We start from the raw sequence: 27,135 nt of genomic DNA, 5'->3' as shown, positions 1-27,135 counted from the left end.
ATGTCGATGAAATTCTATGTGACATTTTATAGCCCTTTATGGCAATCCATCCTGCAAGATAATGCCTGCCAGCTTGCAATGAAGAGTTTCTGCTGCTTGTCTTCATGCTTGCCAAACCATACCTTGGGCCACAAGGTCACTGTATCTTTCCCCAGTAGAGAACATTTGGAGCATTATGGGCAGGCCCATCTGACTGGCTAAGGACTCTGGTGATCTAACATGCTAATTAAAAATAATTTGGCATGATATCCATCAGGAGGATATCCAATAACTCTATCAATCAATGCAAAGCTGAATAACTATTTGCATAAGGGCCAGAGGTAGACGAATGCATTGTTGCCTTGCTCAGTTTGTGAAGCTCCTTCTCTTGAAGAAATCATCCAGTTTATCTGAAACTGTAATCATCTGTTTGTCTGTACATGCTCATCACATCTACCAATTTCTGTTCCATTCAGATAATTCCACAGTGGTGCATTGTTCTTTTTTGCTAGTGTGTCTTTGTTCCATGGTGACTCCTATGTGACCAAGCGTTATCATTTTGGAAATGGTGATACCATCTGTTTTTATGGAATTAGGAATTACATTAGCAATGAGATTGTAGTCTCATTACCATTACGCTTAAAAAAAATACCGTGACACAACCTTGCTGGAGAGTGAAAAATGTGCTTGGTTTGTATATTTACTACAGTGAATGGGTGACTTGATGTCATAGAAGAAAAGTGAATTAAGAATTGAGCTACAACATAAAATATTGACATATCATTGAGAAAAAAGAGGAGTTTCCCAAAACATGAGTAAATGTGAATTCTTATTTCATGAGACACACATGAGTTATTAACTATTTTTGTTCATTTTTATGAGACTTTTGGGATAGAAATATACATTTCAGTTATGAATTTAAGTAAGTAAATTCCACTATCATGTATGGAAAGGATAAATTGCTACTCAGCATATAGAGAGGCACTGAGTGGCAGAGAACAATATTGGAATAAGACTGCTAGATATTATTTGGCTATGGGAGTAAGTCCTTTGTTATACTCACATGTGCATAGCTCACCTCACACACATGGGGCTACTGCCATTTCCAGGTATTAAGGTGCAACTGTGACAGCATCTGAGATGAACGATGATCTTGCTTATGTTGGTAATGGAGGTAAAGAATACTCATATGTGTGTGGGAGGGCCGGATAGCGGAGTAGGAGTGGGGAAAGATGCTAGTGCTGCCTGTGGAAGACACAGAAATGTGGCAGGGACAGGATAATGGGCTCGGTGCAGCTTCGCGAAGAGGAATGGCGGGAAACAAGAGAAAAGGACTATGCAGATGCTGGTGAGATGGAAAGCATGTATAGGGCTGGGTTGGGAGCAGGGAAGGGGATAGGCAGGTGGAGGACAGGGACTAGCAAACACCAAGGTCAATGGGGTTACGGAAATGAAAGATATGTTGCAAGGAGAGTTCCCACCTTCATATTTGTGAGAGTAAGCCAAACAGCGCAGGCTGTGGAGCAGTCACTGAAGTCAACCACATCATGTTGGGCAGCATGCCCAACAGTTGGATGCCCCAGCTGTCTGTGGTTCAGTTTTTTGGGGGTGGAAATTCATGCAGACAGAGAACGTGTTGATGGTCACGCCCCTGTAGAATGACTCTCAGTGGTTACATCTCAGTTGGTAGATCACTTGGCCGCCTTCACAGGTCACTCTGTGCTTTTGATGATGTAGGATATGCCTGTGACAGGACAGGTGCAGGTGATAGGGGGAGGATATGTGGGACAGGTCTTGCGTCTGTACTCGTGTCCAAAATTAAAGCAACAAACTGATATTTCCCCAATCTGTGTCTAATTCACGATATACTCATACAAAATGTTAACTGATGTCCCTACTATCATTTTCTGCACAGAAGATGGCGTTCCGGTCAAAGGACAACTACGACAACAATGGTGCAGGGCACCTATCAAATGGGGGTAGTGTTTGTTGTGTTGTCACACATCCACAATCACTGTGTACACAGTCACAGGTGGTGCATTATGGCTCAGAGAAGCTGCTTACCAGACACTCTGCGGTGGAAGACCTTAGGAAGAATGGAAGCAAAACAGCTGCAAACTGATGTGGCTGATGGCTTAACGTTAATCATTTTGTTGTATGTTGGATGTGGCGACAGTTTATAGAGACTGAAACTGCATTCTGAAGACCAGGGCAGGGTTGAGCACATGTGACATCAGAAAGAGGGGACTGTTATTTGGCTGCAAGGTCACGATGTTACTGCTTTAGTACTACACATCTGGCATCTGACCTCGCAGCATCTGCTAGATGTGTTGTATCGAGGCAAAAAGTATACGGAAGGCTTTGGTAGAGTGGCCTATATTGGCTGAGAGCTGCTGTAAGTGTACCTCTTATGCATCTTCACAGAAGGGAATGTCTAGAGTGGTGTTGTCAACATGCCACTTGGACCATTGAAACAGTGGGCCAATGTTTTTTCCACAGATGAGTCGAGACTTGGTCTGGAGAGTGATTCTTGATGGATTTTGCATTGGGAGGGAACATGGAACACAGTCTTGGGACTCAAACATTGTTGAAAGAGACTGATATTGAGGCGGATCCCTAATGCTGTGGGCAGGGATTATGTTGACCACTCGAACACCTCTTCATTAAATTGTTCGGATGGGTGGGCAAGGTTTAACTGCTGTCAGGTATTGTGATGAGATCTTGGGACCTCATGTGCATTTGTTGCAAGGTGCTGTGGGCTGAAACTTCGTACTGATGGACGGTAATGCTCGAACTCATAGAGCATAGGTTGCTGATGTTTTCTTGGTAAAGAAAGATACTGCACGAATGACTTGGCCTGCTTGCTCTCTCTATTTGAATCCCAAAGAGCATCACTGGGATGCACTAGGGAGATGGGTTGCATCAAGTCAGCATCCACCAACCACTCTCCAAGACTTGTGAGCAGACCAGAAGGAATAATGGGTGTTATTGCGTCAACATGAGATTGATGACATCATTCACAGCATGCCCCGTCTTTGCCTGGCCTGTGTTGTTGTCAGAGATGGTCACGCCCCATATTGAGCACATTAATCAGTTGTCAGAATGTATGAGTATGTTGGCATAAGGTGGTGCTATGTGGGTGCCCATTGTACTTTGGGTTTATTTATAGATGACGCCTACAAAGGAGAAATAATTATGAGGGAGAATGTAGTTGGTCATGGTGACCAGAAATAATATTGTAAGCTTGGAGTAAGTCATATGTTGAGAAAAGTGGTGTTCAGTAATGGTAAGGCTGTGAACATTGGGGTTATTAGTGTGCAGTCTGTTCACAAAGAGAAGAATGAGATTTCCCTAGTTCTGAGTGGCTGAAGTTGGTAGACTGCAAGTGGCTCTTGTCCTGTGTGGGGCCACTGCCAGCCTCAGCAATGTAACATAGAATCTTGTATATGTAGCCATTGTGAAATGATTGTTGTGCCGTGTTGTGTTCTGTCGAAATTAATACGTATATTAATGAATGATGAAGCAGGCAACACCAGAGACACTTTCCATTCTTTGGAAAAGAGCGAGCTGTGGCACTTCACAGAGTGGAGCAAGAAAAATAATTAACATTGGCACTAAATGATGTGAGTAGCACAGCAAAAATAAAGTTGCCTCTCTCTCTCTCTCTCTCTCTCTCTCTCTCTCTCTCTCTCTCTCTCGCTGCCAGTGAGATGAATAGTGACGTACTCAGGAACAAGTGTTAACAGTCTGAGAATAATTCAGAAATTTTTGAAACATAATCCTGGGAGATTTCAATTAAAATTTTTCAGTTTGACATTCTGTGTATGAAATACTTTGAAACGGTAATTTTGTTTGTGTATGTAGAAAGCTCTGCTGTTGATCTAAGGAATTCCTGGTACTTTTCCCTTGCAAGGAAACTTTTTGAGACATAGGAAACTTTTTGAGACATTCACTGTTGTGTAGGTTAGGGTCCCAAGTATTTTCACATCCTGCAATTATTTATCGCTAATCAACAAAAATAATTTCCTGTGATCCATTGCATGACTAAAAGTGCAGTAAGAACCACGATTATTGAAACAACTGTGTAGTCGAGGGAATAAGTTGTTTAGCTGGTATACTGAAAGTACTGGGTACAAATCATGTCACTTGTCATTTTTTTAAACATTGTTATAGAAATGACTGTCCTCATTATCATTCCGAATGATCTATGTGTACTTAAAATTCAGCGTTACATTTGTTAATACATGTTCAAAATTTTAATCATTCTTTCTATTTCTACAATATAAGTTTTCCTACTGACTCTTCTTAAATGTTAATTGTTTATGGATACTGATATGGAATTAGTAGCAGCAAGCACCATTACTCAACATGAAACTATAAATTTTGATTTCATTAACTACTTTTGTAGACATGCAATAGTTGACAGCCAATAGTGAGCACTCCCAATGCTGCGTGGAGCAAAAGTTGATGTGAGTGTAGGTGTGCTGCCAGATCTGCTTGATGTAAGCGTAGCTTGTTCTCTCTTCACTGACCCTCACTCTATGGCTGCCCATGTGTTCAGAGTCAGTGGGCTGAGATTGCTTTGTCTGCTCTCCCTCCTCTCCCCCCTCCCCTCCCCCCCCCTTAGAATTTGTTTTTGTCTTTGCAAAGAGACTATAGAGAGAGGTGGCACTGATGCATTGACATTGACAAGCAGGGTACCAGGTGAGAAAGGTACAGGCACTGTGAAAAACAAGTAGAGGAAATGCTTAATGTCTTTTCTGCAGAAGGTTTAATTATGGCTAATAGGCTGAAGGAAGGGCAGAAATTCCCTCTGTAGGAGTGCAGTGGCCTGCTATAGTGGGATGTCCTATGTGGTTGGATTTATGTACTTTAGGAAACATATCAGAGTTGGGAATGGAGGGGGGAGGGGGGTCACTGTGGCAAAAAGACCAGTATGATTGCATGAGTGGTGCAAAAGGTAAGGCCTTTGTAAGGACTGATACTTCTGTGGGATGGAGGTTTTTGGGGGACAGGTTCAAGACTGTTTTGCAAGTAAATATAAAGATAAATAAAAATGTGATTACTGAGTATGCTGCAGGTCAGTGCATAGATGTGTGTGGAGAAAGGAGCTAGCAGATGTAAATACATTCAATGATTGGGAAGAGGGGGGGGGGGGGGGGGCAGTGAGGTATAAGATGCATGATGCAGGTACAACCAGGAGAATGCACAAAACATTGGTGGGGTGAGGTCACCTACCATACTAAAGTTCCCACTGACTGACCACAAAGGAGCATGAGCACTGCAATTTGTGACTCGGTACAACCCAGGACTGGAGCAGCTAGATCACATTCTCCACCAGGGTTTCAGCTACACAATGGTATTCCACTGCCTATCCAACCTCCACAAATATTCTTGCCCATTCCAATTCTATCACTGCTCCCAACCCCTTGTCCCATGGCTCATATCCCTACAATAGGCGTAGATGTAAGACCTGTCTCGTACATCTACTGCCACCTATTCCGATTCTGTCACAGGCATATCGTACCACATCAAAGGCAGGACCACATGTGAAAATAGCTATGGGATCTACCAACTTAAATGCAACCACTATGTGGGATCCCATAGAGGCATCACCATCTCCATCCACATGAATGGCCTCCCCCAAATTGTAGACAAGAGGTAGTTGGATCATCCAGTTGCAAATCATGCCTTCCATCATAATGTGCTGACTTTAACAACTAATTCAGAGCCTAAACCATCTGTACTCCTTCCCCAGCCCCCCCCCCCCCCTCCCCAAGTGCGCGCTCACCCCCCCCCCCTCCCACCCACACACACACACACACACACACACACACACACACACACACACACACACACACACACACACACACACACACACACAAGCTTTGATCAACATTATTAATGTAATTTCTGTGAAAAAGTGATTCATAGACATATTCACTCTCAGGTGATATTTCGCCATTTTTAATTCACATTCTACTTCACGTATGACATCTGCTACCAGTAGATTTTGTTGCTGATATTGTATCGAAAAAAAGAAAATGATAAATTAGGTGAAACAGAGACATTGATTTCCAAAAAATGTTATACTTAATATTAATCCATCGTAAAATGGCTGTGATGATTTGTATACCCGTGGTCCCAGGTAGCTTTGCAGTGTGTGAAATAAGTTTGTGTAAAATTGTCACTCTTATCTTCTAAGATATCAAAAAACATTACTGCCTGTGTATGCTGGTTTCATTGATAGGCTACTAGGAAAAATATATTGTGTACAAAACACTTATGAATTCCACCCTAAGATATTGCTCAGTTGTATGGGATCCATACCAAAATGGTCTATCAGCAGACCCAGAACTTACACGTAGAAGTTGCTATTCCATCCTGAATTTTTCATTGTTCCATTATTCCATTACTATACATGGTGTATTCAGTATTGTTAAGCCAGGAACGTAAAAAAGAAATAATTGGTCCCTGTTTGAAACTTTTGCAAGGAAATCTGCTTCCCCAAACCACAAGGTTGTTTCATAAAGCAAATTGAAGTTGAGAAAGTACACACAAGAGCAGCTGGTAAGGAAAATTACTTACTGACCATGTTTTCTTAAGACAAACTTGTTTAACATCAAATGTCAAGGCACACATGTCCTGAATAATGCATTTTGTGATTGAGATATGGTTGTTTCCACCACTGGATGTAATTCTGTTCAGAGCTGACTGATGTACCGTAGTAGTTTCTCAGTGATGAGAAAAGTGTATGGTAGTTGTAATGGAGTATATTAATATTTTCTTGTTTGTGTTGATTATGTAATGTGGCCTCAAGTTTCACAGTGTACCAACACACCGACATAAAATAATGCTCTGATGGCTAACTCAGTCTGTTTTGTCGCAAAATATAGACTGTTTCAGATAATCAAAAAGAAATTCTTATTTAATTAATATTGAATAATACAGATAATTTATAATATAAAAGCCCTAAGATAGTGACACATTATAATTCATTGCAAAAGTCACTGTTTTATATTTTGAATTTTGTGTGCAATTTTCAGCTTACTATTTTAAACAAAAGTGGACGGATTTGGACAATGGTTGCTGGTGGTGGAGCTTCTGTTATCTATAGTGACACAATATGTGATCTTGGAGGAGCTTCTGAGCTAGCTAATTATGGAGAATACAGTGGTGCACCATCAGAGCAGCAGACATACGAATATGCTAAAACAATTCTTAGCCTCATGACTCAGACCAAACACCCAAAAGGAAAGGTTAGTATTTATTATTTCCTGTTGCTAAGTCATTTTATTAAGTAAAGCAACACAGCATCTTACAATTTCACATTATTAAAATAAACCAGCTTCAAAACAATGTCATATATAACAGATGTATCCATTTGCTATGATCTTTATTAACAATAAAAAGGAAACACAATATGCTTGTATAACAAACACAACAGTAACAGCAACTGTGCTATCTTAGTGAAAGATGCCAGAAAGAACCGATTACTTGTTATCCTCTGTCAAATCTGGGGATTTTATAATAAAAGTTGTGTATCTATACAGTCAATAGATATATTTTTGATACACCAAAATTTCTTCCATGTCAGACAAAATAAATAAATAAAATCTCACATAAATGCAGTTGGATCCATGGTGTTAGAAATATTTTAATGGGGCATGCTGCAAGTAAATGAAATGAAATGAATTAATAAATGAATGTTTACTGTCTGGGATTGTATTTATAGATAGTGGTGAGTATAATCAGCTCAGGTTTTTTGTGAGATGACATTTTTTTGGACCCAATTATCATCCACACCAACAAATTGACACACATTTAGTTTTGTTTTAGTGGTCCAAGCACTGCATGGAGATTCATCTTCATATTACTTTTGGCCAGCATTAAACAAATGCCTATGGTGTCAGCTATTTCATATACCATTAACTGCAGATTGTTCAATAAAATATTCTGCACTTTCTTGGTGTTTTCACTTGTTGCAGATTGTTCAATAAAATATGCTTCACTTTCTTGGTGTTTCACTTGTGGTTGCAGTTTTGGGATGTCCTTTATGTGGACCATCTTGAAGAGTAATTTGATCAGATTTGAATTAAGGCGCCTCTTTCTTAACTGTTGATAATCCAGGAGCTGACGATTCATTATAGGTCGTCAGTAACTTCAGATAAATTTTTGTTGGTACAAAAAACAGAATTTTACAATGTCATGGTATCCCAGCTTATTTTTATTTAATGAAACATTTTTGAGGTGACTTACAGAAAGCTATATAAACTGAATTATTCTGCAAATCAAGTTGACGCTTGACTTAAGTTACTGTGCAACATGAACCAACACATCAGAACCAAAATTTCATTTATATCAATGCTGCAGTACCATCTCAGGCTAATAATTTTCCACTTTGGCATAGCACATGTCAAAATCTGCTTTAGAACATGCAAACTTCTACCAAATGTGACTATTTTTGCAACATATGACAAAACTTTTGAAATGCCGTTTGATAAAAAATTTAAATGATGGTCACAAATGTATCTAATTTCTTTTACTTATGGTAAAGTACCAATAATTCATGGAGAAATATGTGGCCTTGTTCTTGATACAACCAAAATGTTAATGAATATAGTACTTTACAAATTTCATACTGTCGTAATTGAAGATTGATCAATGTTGTCATGTCATTACTTACTATTTGCACTGTACTTTACATCTGCTGAAAGACTGCATTTGTTTCATGAGCTTTATAAGCTTATCATATGGAAATTGGTAAGAACTGTTGTTTATCTGTTAAGATGTTGTCTTTGAGGAGGTCTTGACTAATTCCTATACACTGTTCTTAACTTTCAGTTATTCACTATCTTAGTGTTGATGGGATATTAAGTTTGATAAGGGCAACTAGGTGTAAGTTTACTACTTTCATCAGTGTGTATGCAATCATTGCCATAGAATTGATACACTGGACTCGCATTTGGGAGGATGAGGTTCAAAACTGCATCTGGTCATCCTGATTTAGGTTTTTTCTGATTTCCCTAAACCACTTCAGGCAAATGCCAGGATGGTTCCTTTGATAGGGCACAGCCACTTTTCTTCCCCATCCTTCTCTAAACCGATGGGGCTGATGACCTTGCTGTTCAATCTCCTCCCCCAAATCAACGAGCCAACCAACCAGTCACAGAATTGATAGCATTTAGGCCAATTTTACATATTACAAGTTATAGCAAAGTACGGACTTTGTTTATCCTTCAAACTATTAGCATTTTAATCTTTTCTTATTAAATTCGTCATAGGTGCCATTTACAGACTTTCCACTTGTGTTGTGATACAGCACTGTTTCTCTGAACTTACGATACCAAAGTTTCCTGTTACATATAGTGTAGTGTGCTTCGTGTATATGTATTTTAGTATAGTTTATTCTTTTTTTAATGATAGTACTAATTCAACATTTTTTGTTTTCAGATTTTAATTATTGGTGGAGGAATTGCAAATTTCACAAATGTTGCATCAACATTCAAGGGTATTGTCACGGCACTTCAAGAATTTCAACCAAAGCTAGTTGAGTATAATATTTCAATATTTGTAAGAAGAGCTGGACCAAATTATCAAGAGGGTTTAAGGTACAGTGATGATGTTTTCTTAATTCTTAGTAGTGTTTATTTAATTTGTGCTCAAAGTCTGCGACAATAGAAATACATCATTGAACAATACAGAGGATGTTTCCATTGTAATATTCCGCCCCTTTCATGCTATTTTTAGGTTCTCATTGCCTCCATACTATACAAAGATATTTAATAGATAGGGATAGGAAAAAGGCTTTTGTTTTTTGACAAATTTTGTTGTTATTTTTGGCTGAGTTCAGTATTATTTTCTGATAGCTTATTTTTCAGTTGTATTATTTATTTTTGTCATTTTTCATGCTTATTTTGTGTTGTGTTGAAAATGAACATATATTTATCAGTTATATTTATTGACATCATAGTCTCATTTAGTTTAAATATTTTTCTAAAAAAAATTTCTACTTCAGACCTATTAAATATAACAAGAAACATAATATAGCTCTGCATCCAAATAATGTTCTAAGTTTATCAAAAGAAAACATTATTGTAACTTCACATTTAAACTGCCCCTTCAGTGCAACAGCAGACATTTGACTGTTCAGATTTTCTACTGGCATGGAAAATTGCTATTTCACTAAAGTCTGAAGGGATCTCTATCTCTTCAGAATATTTGCACTGCAGAGACCTATAATCCTATTGTTGAAACAAGAACTAACTGCTGTGAATGCAAACTTGCATGTAACGGTGTCCATAATATTTGGCAGCTTAATTTGGAGATAAATGCATTCCACTGTTTCCTTCACCTCTGCCTGATGCATTTATCTTCATATTTTTCAGAAGTTTGCTAGTTTTATCATGAAAAGTTGCTTTTCTGATAATAACAAATCCATCTTCAAACCATTTTAGCTTGGAATTGAGGTAAATATTTTTATCTGCCGATGTCACATTTCCAAACTGTTGTGCATAACAACTCATTTCAAAAAACAATGTATTTCTAGGAGACTTTAATACTGTCCATCAATTAAACTTCATATTTTCGTCAGGCGGAAATGTAAATACCAAAACTGCCAAATATGCCACACACAAATGAACATGACATCCACTTAGTTTCTATCAACCAGTCACAGCAGAGGACATGTGATGTCACACAGACCTTTTCGTGGCAGTAGAACACAACCCTGAGAAAGTTTACCGCAATATTTGCTCAGTATTATTTTTACAATACAGGGTGTTCATAAAGTCCGGGAACACTTTCAATTATTTATTGCACAAGAACTAAACATTGTACAGATGTAATTCATATTGCAATTTGAAGAGAAACTCTGAAAGTTTTTTTTACAAACATTCGATACGCGAACCATGAGTGACCTGGCACACTTAAATACGGTAATCAAATTCTTGCCATACCTGTCCCAGCATGGCATCGTCGACTGTGGCATCTACTCTTTCCCAGAGCTCTGCTGCATCATGTAGAGAGGTGGTACATACACCAGATCTTTAATGTGTCCCCACAGAAAAAAGTCACACAGAGTAAGATCTGGTGATCAGGGAGGCCATTTCGTGGAACAGCTGTCCCCTTCTGTAGCATGGGCGATCCACTGATGTGGCAGCTCCATGTTCAGGTACCTACGAACTTCACTGTGAAAATGGGGTGGAGCCCCATCATGCTGAAAGATGAATGGAGAGTCTGATTGCATTTGAGGCATCATCCATTGTTGCAACAAGTCCAAGTTGGAATATCCAGTGACAGTGCTCTCGGTGAAGAAGAATGGCCCATACAGTTTTCGACGTGACAAGGCACAAAAAAACATTTACCTTTGGGGAATCATGCTCAAATTCAATGTATTTGTGTGGACGCGTTGTACCCCACAATAATTTGTAAAAACCAATGATTTTTGTGTTATGCCAATTTGACATTATCTATCAAATTATCATTTATGCAAAATTTTCCTGACTTACAAATAGATTAATCAGCATGAATCATAAGAACTGTAGTATCTGGATGTATAGTACATCCTATAAAATTCTTAATTTATAAGATTTTATAACTTCTTGTACTGCACACTTATGGGCTGAAAATCATATCATTCTTTCAGTAGTTTATAATGTCACAATTGAAATGAAAAGCATTTATTTTACTATTCACAGTAAGTGAAATACCTGTGGCACTGTCCATTAGAACTTTAATTATCTGACACTCTTTGATGCACACTGGTCTGCGATAATTCTAATTAATGCTGGGAAGAATATTACTTACACAAGCACAGTTTCTGGGCTTAAGTTGCATTTTAGCATGCTGTTTTAATCAATCACAACACTTCGCTACACAGTGCAAGATTCATAACGAAACCATTATGTGTTTGTGAAATTTCTCATTGGGAGAGAATTGACTGTTTGTGAAATTTCTCATTGGGAGAGAATTGACAAAAAAATTTAAATGTCTGCTTAATATGTATGTTTTAAGCTTCACGGGGAGTTGTGTATTGTGCTCTGGTCACTGTAGGTCCTGGGTCAGACATTAGCATGCTCACTGTATATCCCTGATATCAACCATTAAGAATTTGTGGGGCACTTATAAGAGGTATTTTCATGTAAAAGATCAATACTGGGGAAGATAGTGCTTGCCATACCCATAGGATTCTGCAAGTTAGGTGTGCATCCTGGGTGACCCTGAACTGTTAATAATACCACAGTGAGCTCAACCAGAAGTAGGTGGGTTTTGCCTGGGAAATACCACTTCTTTCTGTGCCATTGTTCCAAGTGCTCATGGTTTTGGCATTATCAAACAGTATCTCATCCAATGCATGGCTGACTCCAGACACACAGACTCCTTTCTGCCATCCATATAGCATTCGCAATTCGACAGACAGATTACCATCACGCCCTCTCTCCATGAGACACTGTGGAGAGGTTTGGAATTTAATTTATGACATTGATGCAAATATTGGTGATAATGAACTTGATGCCACCACCTTTCCATCCCTTGCTGACCAAATAGTAGCAGGAAAAATTTTATATTTCACCAGAATTTGATCTGACTTACCTCTGAGGCGAGCATCACCATACAGGTGTGTGCTAGTGACCTCGGCTACTGCACAGGCAGAAATAACAATTACATGAGAAAATTCTGGTCATATACAAAATCATTAAGTGCATTGAAACCTTCTACCCAGTCACTAGTTGACCACTTTGATGTGACAATAGAAGACAGCGAAATGAAAGTCATCGTTTTAAATCTCGCTTTTAAGAAATCGTTCACACAGGTGGATTATGCAAATATACCACCATTTGGCTGTTTTACAGACTCCTTTGTGGAGGAGATAGCAATAACCATTACTGGCATACCAAAGCAACTGAAAGAGTTGAAAACAAACAAGTCATCAGGTCCGGATGGAGTCCTAGTTCAGTTTTACAGTGGCATTGGGCCTTTACTTAGATTGTATTTATTGCCAATCTCTTGCCTAGTGCAAAGTCCAGTGGAAACGTACCTGTTTCTTCCAGGATGTCGATGACACCTTCGTCATATAGACTCATGGAAGAGATGAGCTGGATGTTTTCCTTATACATTTCAGTTCCGTACACCAGAACATCTATTTTACCATGGAAGTTGAAGTGAATGGAGTGCTACCCTTTCTGGATATCCTGGTGAAGAGAAGAGCAGTTGGGCCACAGTATATATTGTAGGACTACACTCACTAACCTATACTTACATGCAGACAGCTGGTGCAGAGGAACGATATGCTAAAAACATTGGTATGTAAGACTCATGCCCCATCTGACAGTGAGAGCCTCTACCAACAACTTGAACATCTAAGGATGGTGTTCCAGAAAAATGGCTACACAGAATGGCAAATTCGAAGAGCTCTGCATCATACACTGACTGTACAACAAAAGAGGATATTCAGGAGGATGCGGCCATTCTATTTATTTTATTTTGTGGCACATTATCTGAAAAGATTATTCGAATTCTTTGAAAGCATCGAGTGAAGACTGTCTTCCTCCCACTAGTGAAAATACAGGCACTCCTTGGTAACGTCAGGGATGATTTTGGACTGTGGAAGTCTAAGGTCTGTCGGATCCCCTCCCAACATGGTATGATTACATATATAGGTCAAATGGTGTGCTGTTGAAGCTGTTTGCTGAGAACAACAGGCAGCAACAGCTCAACAAGTCGGCAGTCATGGAACATCACCTAATAGAATTACATGGAATGCATCATGACCATACTAAGTTTCTGACACAGGCACCTAACTTCTGATACTGTGTCATTAAAGAATCTATCAAGATTCGAGTGAGGGAATGGCAGATCAATCATTATAGCAGCTACATCCTTAGTAAGGCCAGAGAATACACATTGAGTCTGATGGAGGAGGAGAAGGAGATATCGCACAAAAAACTGACTTCGGAGGCAGGCAGAGCAATAGCAGACACCATCAGCATGCATCCTAGGATGTGAACCTCAGATGAATTGACTTGGTGGCTGTAGGAGGAGGAGGGAGGGAGGAAGGAAGGAGGGAGGGAGGGAGGGAGGGAGGGAGGGAGGGAGGGAGGGAAGAGAGGAGAGAAATTCTGGATACACACTTGCACCTAGGTGCAGATTACATACAAAGTGCCAGGTTAGAGGGAGGCCAGTTCCTAAGCAATCAGTCCATCTGCGCACCTGATAGTGGTAGTGTGGTGATTTGTCGAAACATTGTGTCATTGGACTCTGACATCCGGCTGTCACTTGTGAATTATTTCATTATTTTTACAGCCTGTAGACAAAAAGCTGTCAGATATGTAACATTAATTGTAGTTGTATTTATTGATTAATATTAGATGTATTTGTATGTTTTTTAAAACATTTATCTTTTGGGGTCAATTTTATCAGCCATCAATATTTAGACATTGGTGATGAAATGAAAATCAGCATTCATTATTTACCAAGATTACCCATCCCTATTTCTTCCCTGCTTTATTAATAACTTTCAGACAGTTGCTTTGTTAATACATTGCTGTATTCACCTTCCTCATTGCTCAGCCACAGATTCCTCTTGAGGTGGACACTTTAAATTTCATGCTAATTGTGTCATCTGTATAGTGCTGTTTTTGTGTATTTTCAACATAATTATTTGATGGATACGCATTTACTGTCAGGCACAGTTGTGTAAGACACATGACATGCTGATAATTGTCTTTTTTGTTCAGTTTATTCAGGACATTTTTATGTAGTTATTTATCAAATAATGATGTTGGTGTGACTTTTTGTGCCACTGCCTTCTTTAATCCAGTTGTCAGTAAGTGTGTCATAATTGATGTGTTACTCATAACTCTGTTAGTTAATTTATCCAGTGGAAAGTAGTAAGCTTAATAGTTGGTCTGTGCAGACAAAAACTGAAAAAAGTTCCAAAATATCATGTCATTGCCGCTGTTCTCTTTTTAAACCTACACAGTTCCTGGCATTCAAGCATCCCTTTCTTTATGCTTTGCTGTTGAATTAGCAAATTATGTTTGAATGAGGGGGAGGGGAGACAGCTACTTTATTGCATGTCACAGATGTGAGATAGATAATAAAATAAAAGTAAAGAAATCATCAAATTGTAGGTCTGTCTGACCACTTCAACTTAGTCTGTTACTACTGGAGCTGTATGCCCTACCTAACTTTGGCCCACACTGATAGTTGCTAGAGGGAGATTCAGGCCATGGTTTCAGTTTTGTATGATCCTTATTTCCAATGGCAGAGTTTGAGATTTGATTACGGGTTTTTAAATTGACCACAGGGAGCAGTGAGGCTATTGTATTTTAGTACATTTATATGTTGTTTAGCTATTGTGTTATAAGAGGTTATCTGTATTAGCACAGGCCACAAAACTCTACACATTGTTAAATCCAATTTCTAGACAGTTAGTAAGAAGCTACTGTAATGAATGTAGCTATTATTTTAACTGTTTTCAGGATCATGCGTGACGTTGGGAAAAACTTAGGCATTCCATTGCATGTCTTTGGACCAGAAACACACATGACTGCCATAGTAAGCATGGCGCTTGGTAAGAAGCCAATACCAAGTGTGACGGAAGTTGAATTTGCCACAGCAAACTTCTTATTACCAGGAGGACAGAAGGTTTGTGTTATTGAAAAACAATATATTCATATGGTAGATATTTTATTTCTTTTTTAGTCTGAAATTATTACTTAATGTGGGTAACAATTTTTTCACTTTGTTGTTTGAACCCACTCTTCATCTTGTTATAACTGTTCACTTTAGTGCTTGAATTTTTTTTTTTTTTTTTTTTTTTTTTAAGACTCGTCAATACATGTCCACCTCCATAGCTCAGGTCACTGTGTCTGGCCACTATGTGGAGGACCTGAGTTCGAGGCCCAGTACTGCCAGAAAATTTTTTTTCTTCATTGGAAGACTGGAAAGGGGCATCTGATGCCAGATGTGGAGTTACTTGAATGTCAGTGGTTCCATGGTCAATGAAGTTGTCAACTGCCGGGAGAGTGGTGTGCTGACTCCACGCCACTCCATACGGCATTCGAATGATGCCATTGGCAGAGGATGACATGGCAATTGGTTGGTCCTGATTAGTCCATTTGGGCCTGAATGCAGAGCGTTGGCATTTTGCTTTGCTTCAGTGAGGGACTATGGCAGAGTACAGTTTATCTGCCTGCTTTGATGTCAGTTTATAAAATGTGGAGTATAATTTGAGGTTGTGGTTCAGGTTATATGGTTTGTGCATATTTTTCCATGATTGGACCATTGTTAGAAGAAGCTGAAAATTAGAATTGGGCTTCTAGTACAGCATACAGGTTAAGCTTCCCTACAAACACACCATTTTCAGTGGGATATGTAGGAGAACTGTTATTGTGGTTGGCCATAAGAAATTAGCTGTGCGTAGGATTGTAATACTTGCTTAGGTACCTAGCTGTTGAATAACAGATATAAAAACAACAGCTTCTGGCTAAATTTGGGGTTTTGTGCTCAGTTTTAATTTTCTACTAATTCACATCATAATTAAAATATAATCCACAAAAGCAGCATTTTTGGACAATATGGCTTTTGGATACCTGACTTAAAAGCAAGCCATGTGATACCCAAAAAATTTTAGTTAAGTTCTTTTGCATGGAAGTAAATGCACAGTTCTGCTCCATTTAGTTATGAATTTAATCTTTGAGTGTTGTGTCGGCCCCTGTTAGTCAGCACCAACACAAACATGGAAGGAGAGAAGTTGCGATGGCCAGTGGCAGGAACACTTTATTTCTAAAAAGGACAGAAACATAGCATAAGTTTTCATTGTGGGGTGGCTTTATGTGCTTCCTGTGCCTCCTAATGCAAGTTCTTTTGCACATTAGTACGACTCGCAGAACACAGGCTAAATTGTCTTCATATTACTCAGTAATGATGCTCTTGAAGTCTGCAACCGAACTAGGCGTGACAAGTGATAGGTGCCTGGTTAAGTTAGTGTTGACAGTGGGTGCTGAACTCTCTCTACCTGGAGATGTGGTGCTGCCCACTCGTTTTATTGGTGCACAGGTCAGTGCCTTCTTGATGCCATTTCACGGCACTGCACTGGTCTATGTTCAGTTGATGCTTTAGGACTGCACATTAAGTACTTTGTTGTTGTTGTTAACAAAACAGTAAAATTGTTATTTCACTTTGGCCATACTGTTTTTGATGTAGTTTTTCTGTGTTCTCATTAAATGTCAATTAAAAAAGTTTTGAAAATGCTCTGTAAAACAATGTCATGGTCACTAAGTTTTCTGCTTCTTCTCCAGTTTGAGCATGCTCATTGTGTAATGCTCTTACTATGTAAAAAAACATTAAAGTCTAATGATTTAAAATTCATAAATGCATTTGGAGAAACCTGCATGTTTGAATTCACTTTCAAGGAGCTTTTTATGTTACAGTCCAAGTTTTGAACATACTGTAGATGGCACTTGAAATGCATAGTAATGCAGGAAACAGTAATTTTTTGCTGTTTACACTTACTGTTGAGTCTTTGAGAGGGTAGGAGTGCTCAGAGTAACTCTTAACTCCACCAATAAATGAGACTGTTGCACTGAAGATGGTTCACATCCCACACCTACTTTCTGAGCTGCGATTCCATTAATATATTAGGCTATGAGACTACAGACAGGTTAAATTCCAGTGTCAAAGAGCAATTCATGCAAAGAATTAGAATCCTTGAATTTCATTTAAGCTGATGACTGACTGTAATACAGCAAGTAGTATGATTGATTGAAAAGAGGATTTGACCATTCCAGATTTGTATTAATGTGTTATCCTGTTTCTAATGTCACCAGTTTTAATCATATTGTAGTTATATTCCAGGTATCATGTTGTTATATAAGTCACTAAGTCACTAGTTGGTTTGCTTATGTATGTGAGAGTGGTAAGATCTGTTATATTTATGTGAAATTGTGAGATGGTGTTGAAATTTCCTGGAACAGCAAAAGGCAACAAGCATTGCCCAGACTGTGGAAGGTCACATTTATTGAATCACTCACTAATAGTGCTAGCCAGGGAACAGGCTGTCATTGCCAGCAAGCAGTCACTGAGAGAGATGAGTGATTTAAGTCCTGAAACACTGAAGTCTTTGGGCATCTTTACTCGATTTGGTAGTGTTGGTGGTTGCTGCCTATGTTCTCTTTGTCTCTTTGCAGTGGTAGGTCAGCATTGTAAGTCAGTTCAAGTCAGTCTGTGGTGCAAGACTGTGATCGGGTTATTGGCCTGACTTCACAGCAGAAGGAGAGTGAAGGTGATGGGCCCGTCACCCCAGCTTTACACTTTAGAAAGATCATTGGTACTCATTTGAAAGCAGGCTCCGTATATTTGGGCCATCCTGGAGGGACTGGAATGAGGAAAAGTTCCCATCCCTCTCTGGAATTGAACCGGTGCCTCCAGGGCGAGAATCTTGCTAGACCACCATGACCACAGATGAACTTTGTACCCAGCAGGAACAAAACTTCAATTAACCTTATTCATCAGTCATTGTAGATACATAGAGTAGTTATGGGACGTGTGTGACACGTTTAATCAGCTGCTGTCTGCCTGCTGAGCTGGTGGAGATTTTCTCCACTCAGGGACTGGGTGTTGTGTTGTCCTCATCATCATTTCATCCTCATCATTGGCCTCAAGTCGCCCAATGTGGCGCCGACTGAAATAAGACTTGAACGTGGCAGCCGCATCGAATGGGACATCCCAGCCAACAATGCCGTATGATCATTTTATTTCAATCAGCTGTTACGTGACTCAGGGTAAAGTATGTGGTCAATGTGTTTTATATTTAGTGCAATAACTGCTATGGAGGGGAGGTGGCTACCTGCACGACTGCTATACTTCCAATCACCCAGTAACATAAACCATGCAGCTTTACAGTGAAAGACCAGTCTCATTGTATTTATTGCCACTGTAGCACACTCAAAACCTTTCTGTTGAAGGAATACACTGATACTCCCAAAAATTGTGGATGGTGGTTAGAAAATCACTTTCAAAGCCAGTTTTATCATATTATTATCTTTAAAAAGATAAAAGAATATGAGGAATTTCTTTATTAGCACCCTTTTGTATAAAGACATACATTATGTATGGTGACAGTCAATCATGAGAAACCTAAGATGTCAATTTTGTAATTATACTTGAATATATTATGTGCCTCACATAACTGGAAATTTCATTTTTCAGGACAGTCCTCAGCAGTCTCGCAAAGGATCACTGGCATCAGCTACGGGAAATTCAGCTCAAAGAGAGGCACCAATTAGAAGCCTCTCATCAAGTGGAGGTGAAGATGTTAGAGATGGAACACAGAGAGGAGTTCTTTTTACAAAAAATACAAAGGCAATTGTGTGGGGAATGCAGAGCAGAGCTGTCCAGGTTAATCTTCATACCTACAAATTTATTTAGAAATGTCTGTTGCAGTAGAAATATTACATGAACCAAAGACAGTGACACCCTAAAAACTGCTACCAATTTCATTTTATGTTTGTGCTATCAGCAGTGTATTTATGGTAAATATATTATGGAAATGTAATTATGTTTCAGAGTATGTTGGACTTTGACTTCGTTTGTCGTCGATCAGAACCATCTGTGGTTGCTATGGTGTATCCTTTTACTGGAGATCATAAGCAGAAATTTTATTGGGGTCATAAGGAGATCCTTATTCCAGGTACCATAAAATTTTCTAATAATTTCTATCTGACATGTACAGCAGCTTGGATCATATATAATGGTACAACATTCATTTACTTGCAAAATATCTTTGATGGAAATCAACTGGTTGCTTTTAAGTACCAAAATAAAGTTCAAATAATTCACATAATTAATATAATTTTTGTAACTGAGGCTCCTGGAAGCAATCAGTTGATTTTTTTCTGTTTTTATTACAGTCTACAAGAAAATGGAAGATGCCATGACTAAACACAGATCTGCAGATGTATTAGTGAATTTTGCTTCTCTCAGGTCAGCTTATGAGAGTACTTTGGAGGCGATGAACTATCCTCAGGTAGGTACTGTAGGAGAACATGCTTATTTGTGACTTTACATTCTTAAGTGTTCTATCAATGGAAAATGTGTAAAGTGTATCAACTATCTTTTCCTTTGTGGTATATGAATAACAGGATATTCAGTGTTGCCTTTTGGTCTGTTAATTTTTTGAATCATTTAAATGTTATTGGATAGACAGGCATCTCAGACATTTACTTAAAGTTGTTTTTCATATATATATATTTTTAAAGATACGAACAATTGCCATAATTGCTGAGGGAATACCAGAGAATCTTACACGTAAACTTATTGTGCAAGCACATAAGAAGGGTGTGAGCATCATTGGTCCAGCAACAGTTGGAGGTCTGAAGCCTGGTTGTTTCAAGATTGGCAACACAGGTGGAATGATGGATAACATTCTGCATTCGAAACTGTATAGGCCTGGAAGGTAAGAAAATTACAACAGATACATGGCAGAGTAATAATCAAGCATAGGAAAAAAAATTAATATTTAAACCAGTAAAAATAAATCTACACCAATTTAACTGTTCAAATCAGCTTTTTAATTTATTAGAATTATACCTTATAGACACATTCTCATATTTGAATGAATGAATGAATGAATGAATAAATAAATAAATAAATAGAAACGGACTATGGACTACCCCAATTTTACAAACCAGTGATTAGATCTTGGCTTATTACAGCTTGTACTTATGTGGACTAGGATTACATTTCTGGGCTAAGATTTTTGTTGATATTGTGAAGGCTTACATATACCCTAACTGGCTTACAAGCCATTTGAGTTTGACATGGCTTGCCAGCAATAGAATCTTGGAGGCAGATTTTTTTATGTAGTGCTCTAAGTTACAGACTTTGCCACACATTCTTGATGGTCCAGCACAAGTTTAGTGGCACCCTTGTGTGTTTGGAGTATCATAGTGCTGTGATTACTTTTCATAGAGTTTATGATACTACCATATATACTTGAATAATCCGCGCATGTTTTTTCCCGAATTTTAGGACAAAAAACTGGGGTGCATGGATTATTTGAAACATTGTTGGTACTGCTCCGCCTCCTACAATACATCCCATTATACTATTGCATTGTTGCGGCCTCAGTCTGTGACACATCAGTAGCATGCTAGGAGTGAAGTATTAACGTCTTCAAACTTGTTAATTATGGCTACTAGTTCTCGTTATCGCTTGTACACTGCTAAAGAAAAAGTGAAAATTATTGATGAAGCCGAGAATATTGGAAACTGTGCAGCAGGAAGAAAGTACGACGTGAGTGAGAGTTGTATTACTACTGGTGAAAAATTAAAATGCAGCGTCAAGTAACTACCGTAATAGTAATCGCCGGGCATTTCGCGACCAAACAGTGAAGCATTGGGACCTCGAGAAAAGGCTCTGCAATTATGTAGATGAGAAGCGACAATACGGATGTGCGGTGATGAGTGAAATGTGCCAACTTAAAGCATTGTCTTTAGCCAAAGGACTAGGTATTACCAGTTTCATAGCTAGCCGGGGCTGGCTATCAAGATTTTTCAGCCAGAATGGTTTAGGATTCCGGAGGAAAACTACTATTGCTCAGCGGCTTCCAGGCAATTACAAGGAAAAAATAGTGAATTTTACGTTATGTGATAAATCTGCGCCGTAAACAGTCCTATATATTATCGCAAATTGGTAATGCGGATCAACCACCAGTCTATTTTGAGATACCGCTTGACAACACAGTGAACAGGAAAGGAGAATCCAGCATCATGATACGAACGGGCGGCAGTGAGAAACAAAGATCTACAGTGATGTTGTGTGTAACTGGCGATGGACGAAAGCCTACCACCTTACGTGATATTTAAAAGGAAAACTATTCCAAAAATATCAGTAAAAGGCATACCAGTATTAGTGACAGCGAATCTGAAAGGGTGGATGGACAATGAACTTATAATTGACTGGGTGACACATGTTTGGCAATGTCGTCCTGGTTCGTTACTGAATTTACGCAACATATTGGTCCTGGACAGCTTCCGCGGACATACAAATATGGAAGTGCGAGACAAATTACAAAAAGGGAAAACTGACTTGGTCATTATCCCTGGAGGCCTAACATCCATCCTACAACCACTAGATGAGTGTATAAATCGGCCATTCAAAGCTGCACTTAAAACAGCGATATACTCAATGGATGGCTGATGAAAACCATAAGTTCACACCTAGTGGAAAAATGAAACAGCCGGATTTGTCCCAGATTTGTGAATGGGTGAAAAATGCATGGGACTCCATTCCACAACCATTGGTGGAAAAATCCTTCAAAAAATGTGGAATCACAAATTCCCTGAATGGAACAGATGATGATGCTCCATGGGAAGATGGTGAAGACAATGATTCTCCTGCTAGTGATGATGATGATGATGATGATGATGATGATGATGATGAAAGTGATGAATAGAGTGGTAAGAGAGGAAACGTACCGGTATTGACTAAAATATTTTATTGCACATACCGTATTAACAAATTCTTAAACAAGATAATTCACATTTCTTTTTTTGCTATTGTACGTACGCGTAGAGTCCCGGCTGGTGGTGATAATGTTCCCTGGCTGCCGGCCTGCCCGTCTAATGGGCCAGCTGGCCAGCTGCATGCCGCTGGCCACCCACCCGCCGGCTGGCCAGCTGCACGCCGCTGAATCGGTTGCGTTTTAACAATGTACCAACCTGTATAGCAGCGTTGCTTCAAACCAATAGTTATTATATGTACTTTTGAACACATCATTGCATTGGAACAATTTTTTTGTAAATAAAACAAATTAAAGCAAAAAATAAATTTTTTTTCCTCTTCCTCAAAATTAGGGTGTGTGGATTATTTGAGGGTGCGGATTATTCGAGTATATATGGTAAATTCTACAGAGCTCAACACACGTGGGAAAAGAAGAGGGAGGTGAAGCTGGAAGTAAAGAGCCTTTTAAAGGCTGTTAGAGGATGGTATTCTTTCACAACATTAGGTTGCTTACCTGTTCTAGTAATATTTTGCACTATTATTCTGTTTATACCTGTGTTAAGCTGTCCCTTTTACTTTTTTTATTTGTGTGTGTGTGTGTGTGTGTGTGTGTTGGGAGGTCGGCAGTGCAGTTAGTATGCCTTCTTCTGTTTACTTTAATTTTGCTTAGGAGAGACAAGATACAGGATGTGAGTAAGATGCATCAGTAGCTATGTGACAGTGTGGTATTTGTACCTGTTTATATACTGTTTACATTTATTAAAACAAGCTGTTCATGTTACTGCACATCTTATGCAAATGGAAAAAAACTGCAAAAATAATTTATTTGTAACATTAACAGTACACTCACTAAAGTTTTGAGAGCATTCCAGATTTTACTTTGATCTTTTCTTTTTTTCAGTGTTGCATATGTCTCAAGATCAGGTGGCATGTCAAATGAACTTAACAATATAATATCAAAATCAACAAATGGTGTCCTGGAGGGTGTAGCTATTGGTGGAGATCGGTACCCAGGAACAAATTTTATGGACCACATATTGAGATACCAGGCTGATCCAGAGGTATAAAATGTTGTTTATGCAGCTGTCTTTAATTCCAAAAATTTAATGAATCCTGGTTTTTTTTCTGTATCTGAAGTCCTGTATAAATAATTTTTAGTAGATAAGACATATTTAAATCTTTCTGACACTATGTAAGAACTCTTCAAGCATGGAAGTTCTCTCACTTCTGCTCCAATATTGAAAGACGTAGGACACTTTCTTATTGTGTTCATTTGTGTGCCTTGCTGTTGAAGTAGATATGATGCATGTTTTCAGTTCTTTGTCTAAAATACTGTACGCCCACTTAATATACTCAAGAGTACCGCATGTGGAAAAATGTTATCTCAGGAAAAAACAGATGACTTTGTTTGTATACATGTAGCTCTGATGTTGACATTGACTGAAGTGCTGGGGAAGTTAAGATATTTGACTCATGTTCAGAAGGAGCATCTTTCAAAATCCCATCCATTCCCCCTTTTCAGGTTTTATATGGTTTCCTTAAATCTCTTCAAATAAATGATTGGGTGTTTCTTTTATTGGTATGATGAATGGCAGTTAGCTCTAAATGTAGAAAAATGTAAGTTAAAGCAGATGAGTGGGAAAAATAGACCCATAATGAGAATACAGCATTATTAGCATTCTACTTGACAGTGTCTCATTGTTTAAATATCTGGGCACAACATTGTAGAGCTCTATGAAATGGAACAAGCATGTACAGATTGTAGTAGGGAAGGTGAATGGTTGGCTCTGGATTAGTGGGAGAATTTTTCCAAACTGTGAGTCATCTGTAAAGGAGACAGCTTATAGCACACTAGTGGGTCCTGTTCTTGAGTGCTGCTGGTGTGTTTGGGATGCTCACCAGGCCATATTAAAAGAAGACATCGAAGCAATTCGGAGGCAGGCTGCTAGATTTCTTACTAGTAGGTTCGTACCGCAAGCAATTTTTTACAGAGTTGCTTCAGGAACTAAAATGGGATTCCCTGGAGAGAAGGCAGTGTTCTTTTCAGGGAACACAACTGAGAAAATTTAGAGGACTGACATTTGAAGCTGACTGCAGAATGATTCTCCTGGCATGAATTTACATTTTGGGCAAGGACCTCAAAGATAAGATAAAAGAAATTAGTGCTGTTGTGGAGGCACATACACAGTTATTTTTCCCTTACTCTGTTCATGAGTGGAACAAGAAGGGAAATCACTAGTAGCAGTACAGGGTATCCGATGCCATGCTCTCTACAGTGACTTGCAGTGAGTGTACGTTGATATGTAGATGTAGAATAGGCTACAACTGATTTTTTTTTCATCTCTTATTATCTCTGCATTGGCAGGAATTAAATTCTTATTTTTTCTTCCTTCCAAGTTAGAAGATGCAAGTAATTGCCTATGTTACTGAAACGTCTCGTTTATTTAACTTTTCCTTTCTCCCCCAATCTGTATTTTATCCAGTTGTTTTCGATGTTACGTGTAGTACCTAGTACTGCATATCAAAGGAGTCTGCAAATGTGAGGAAAAAAGAGGCAATACATTCAAAAACTTCATTTACCAGGAAGAAATGTGGTTATATATAAGAGCATAGTATTTAAAGGACAGATTTCTACTCGTGCACTTCACACTGGGGGTTGTACAAAGTATATTCAAAGATTTTGCTGTAAATATGATTTACAAATTGGTTATTTTTTGTTTCCTTCGGTAGTATGATGACATAGCACCAGAAATTTTAGTGATCCCAGTTCTCCATTTACATTTTAAAAAGTTCACTTGCCACAGGTTTTGCAAGCACTTGCGTGTTTCAGGCTGTCGCATCCACAGTAGCACTCAAAAGTACTTGTAGAAAGCATTAGTTACATTTACATAAAGATAAATGCTAGTGGACAGTTGAAAAGTGTGTAGTTATAATCCATTTAGTACAAAACTACATTTAGTTTACACAAAGTTATCTTTCATCTAAACAGGAGTTACGAATGTTGCTCAAAAGTAATTTGTAGGTCCAAGTATGTAAGAATAAAACAAAACTATTTTAGAATCTGAGGAACAATTCATTTGGCACTGAACCCACAAGCTTTTGTAATAGGCCAAGTGGGAGTTTTGAGAAACCATTTGTCCAATAAGACAGCAGCAGACTGATCTCTATTTGAGTAGTTTCTATGACAAACATATCAATCCATTGCATCCAAGAGGTGTTCTGTTGGATTTAGATCTGGGGTTTGGCTTGGCGATTCCGAAAGTTTGATTATTTCTGAAAAGATTTTTTTCCCCACTGGCAGGAGTTGTGTTTTGAATCGTTGTCTTGCTGAAATATCGTATTAAATGGCATATTCTTTCTCCTGTGTGGAACCATATTATTCTCAAAAATGTCACTGTACAGCAAACTACCCATTTTGCCACCTATTTGGACTAGAAGACCTACCCCATGTCAAGAAAAACACTCCCACACCATGATGCCACCGTTGAGCTTAATGGTTGCTACCTAGTACTTTTTGTTGTCTCTTAAGTTTCAAGTTCCTTTGCAAACTCTTTCATGCCCTTTCTGTTTCTTTGAATTTGAGTGGTTGACTTGATACTTCACCATTTACGCCACCTGCTGCTAGGTGGCATTTTACAGTAGAGAATTGTAGATACAGTCCATGCTACTGCTCCTGATCATCCCTAATTTGTCAAGCTGATTTTCTTGGATCAGCAACTGATTCACTACAAATTGTTATGTACTCCCACCTTGTTTTCCAGGATGATCTTACCTTGGCTTATTGGCTATTGTTCCCCCCTGATTTCACTGTTGACTGCACACAATTATTAGTTGTTGTGATATACCATAGTCTCTAGCAGCACTAGACTGTAAATTTCCCTTCTCCAAAGCATGCAAAGTGCTTGTCTCACATCAACCGAGTATTCTTTATGTTTTGGCCTGCCTCTAGTTGTCTCTAAAAATAAACAAACACTGTGTGAATGCCTAAGTAACATAGTTAATGAATACTGTACCACCAAAGCAAATTTCAAAATACCTTTGAGCTAAGGGAATATATACTTATGTTGTTATTGTATGACCTTGCATGATTACTAGTTATGTAACGACAGTGGCATCAAGCTGTTCATGGAGTGACACAGTTACATGCATTGATCTCTTGTGACTGCATGCAAACAGTACTGACACTAAACACTGCAACTACAAAATTGTTTTGTGCACTACTGTATACAGAATATGGATTATGTGCCACCACTGTGGAACAGTAGGCCATTCTACCATGAGGACTTTTACTACACACTGCACTGTGGCTTACTAGGTAGAGTTGTGTGAGCTGTTTCAGAATGAAAACCAACATTACAGAAAAATTAATGCAACAGTAAATTACGAAAGTTATGAGAAGAGACAGGAAAGTTTTGCAAAAGTGATAATGCAAAATTATCAGTTTTTAGCAAAATAATGCAAAATCAGCAATTTTTATGTGATATTGCAAAATTTATAATTTTGCCATATAAAAACCTTATTAATCTGAAGACAGCAGTACTAAGATTCCTAACCAATAGTTACTAATTGTTGAAACAGTATTTTGACTTGTAATCTCATCAATGCTGATGTTCGTGTATAATCTTACACTGACAGTTCATTTTCCGC

At 38.5% G+C, this 27,135-nt stretch overlaps 1 protein-coding gene across 9 annotated transcripts in view; it reads left to right on the top strand.

The window, feature by feature from the left end:
- LOC126299402 (ATP-citrate synthase) overlaps positions 1 to 27,135 on the top strand; it is a 152,295-nt gene that overhangs the window by 93,511 nt on the left and 31,649 nt on the right. For all 9 annotated transcript variants that reach the window (XM_049991279.1, XM_049991276.1, XM_049991283.1 and 6 more), the window contains exons 6-13: positions 7,026 to 7,238; positions 9,433 to 9,590; positions 15,465 to 15,630; positions 19,195 to 19,383; positions 19,552 to 19,675; positions 19,896 to 20,011; positions 20,244 to 20,440; positions 23,390 to 23,549. In XM_049991279.1, coding sequence (XP_049847236.1) covers positions 7,026 to 7,238; positions 9,433 to 9,590; positions 15,465 to 15,630; positions 19,195 to 19,383; positions 19,552 to 19,675; positions 19,896 to 20,011; positions 20,244 to 20,440; positions 23,390 to 23,549 — 1,323 coding nt within the window. The remainder of the gene's footprint in view (positions 1 to 7,025; positions 7,239 to 9,432; positions 9,591 to 15,464; positions 15,631 to 19,194; positions 19,384 to 19,551; positions 19,676 to 19,895; positions 20,012 to 20,243; positions 20,441 to 23,389; positions 23,550 to 27,135) is intronic.

The sequence above is a fragment of the Schistocerca gregaria genome, chromosome X (genome assembly GCF_023897955.1).
Source record: "Schistocerca gregaria isolate iqSchGreg1 chromosome X, iqSchGreg1.2, whole genome shotgun sequence".
NCBI lineage: Eukaryota > Metazoa > Arthropoda > Insecta > Orthoptera > Acrididae > Schistocerca > Schistocerca gregaria.
This window is presented reverse-complemented; position numbering and strand designations above follow the sequence as displayed.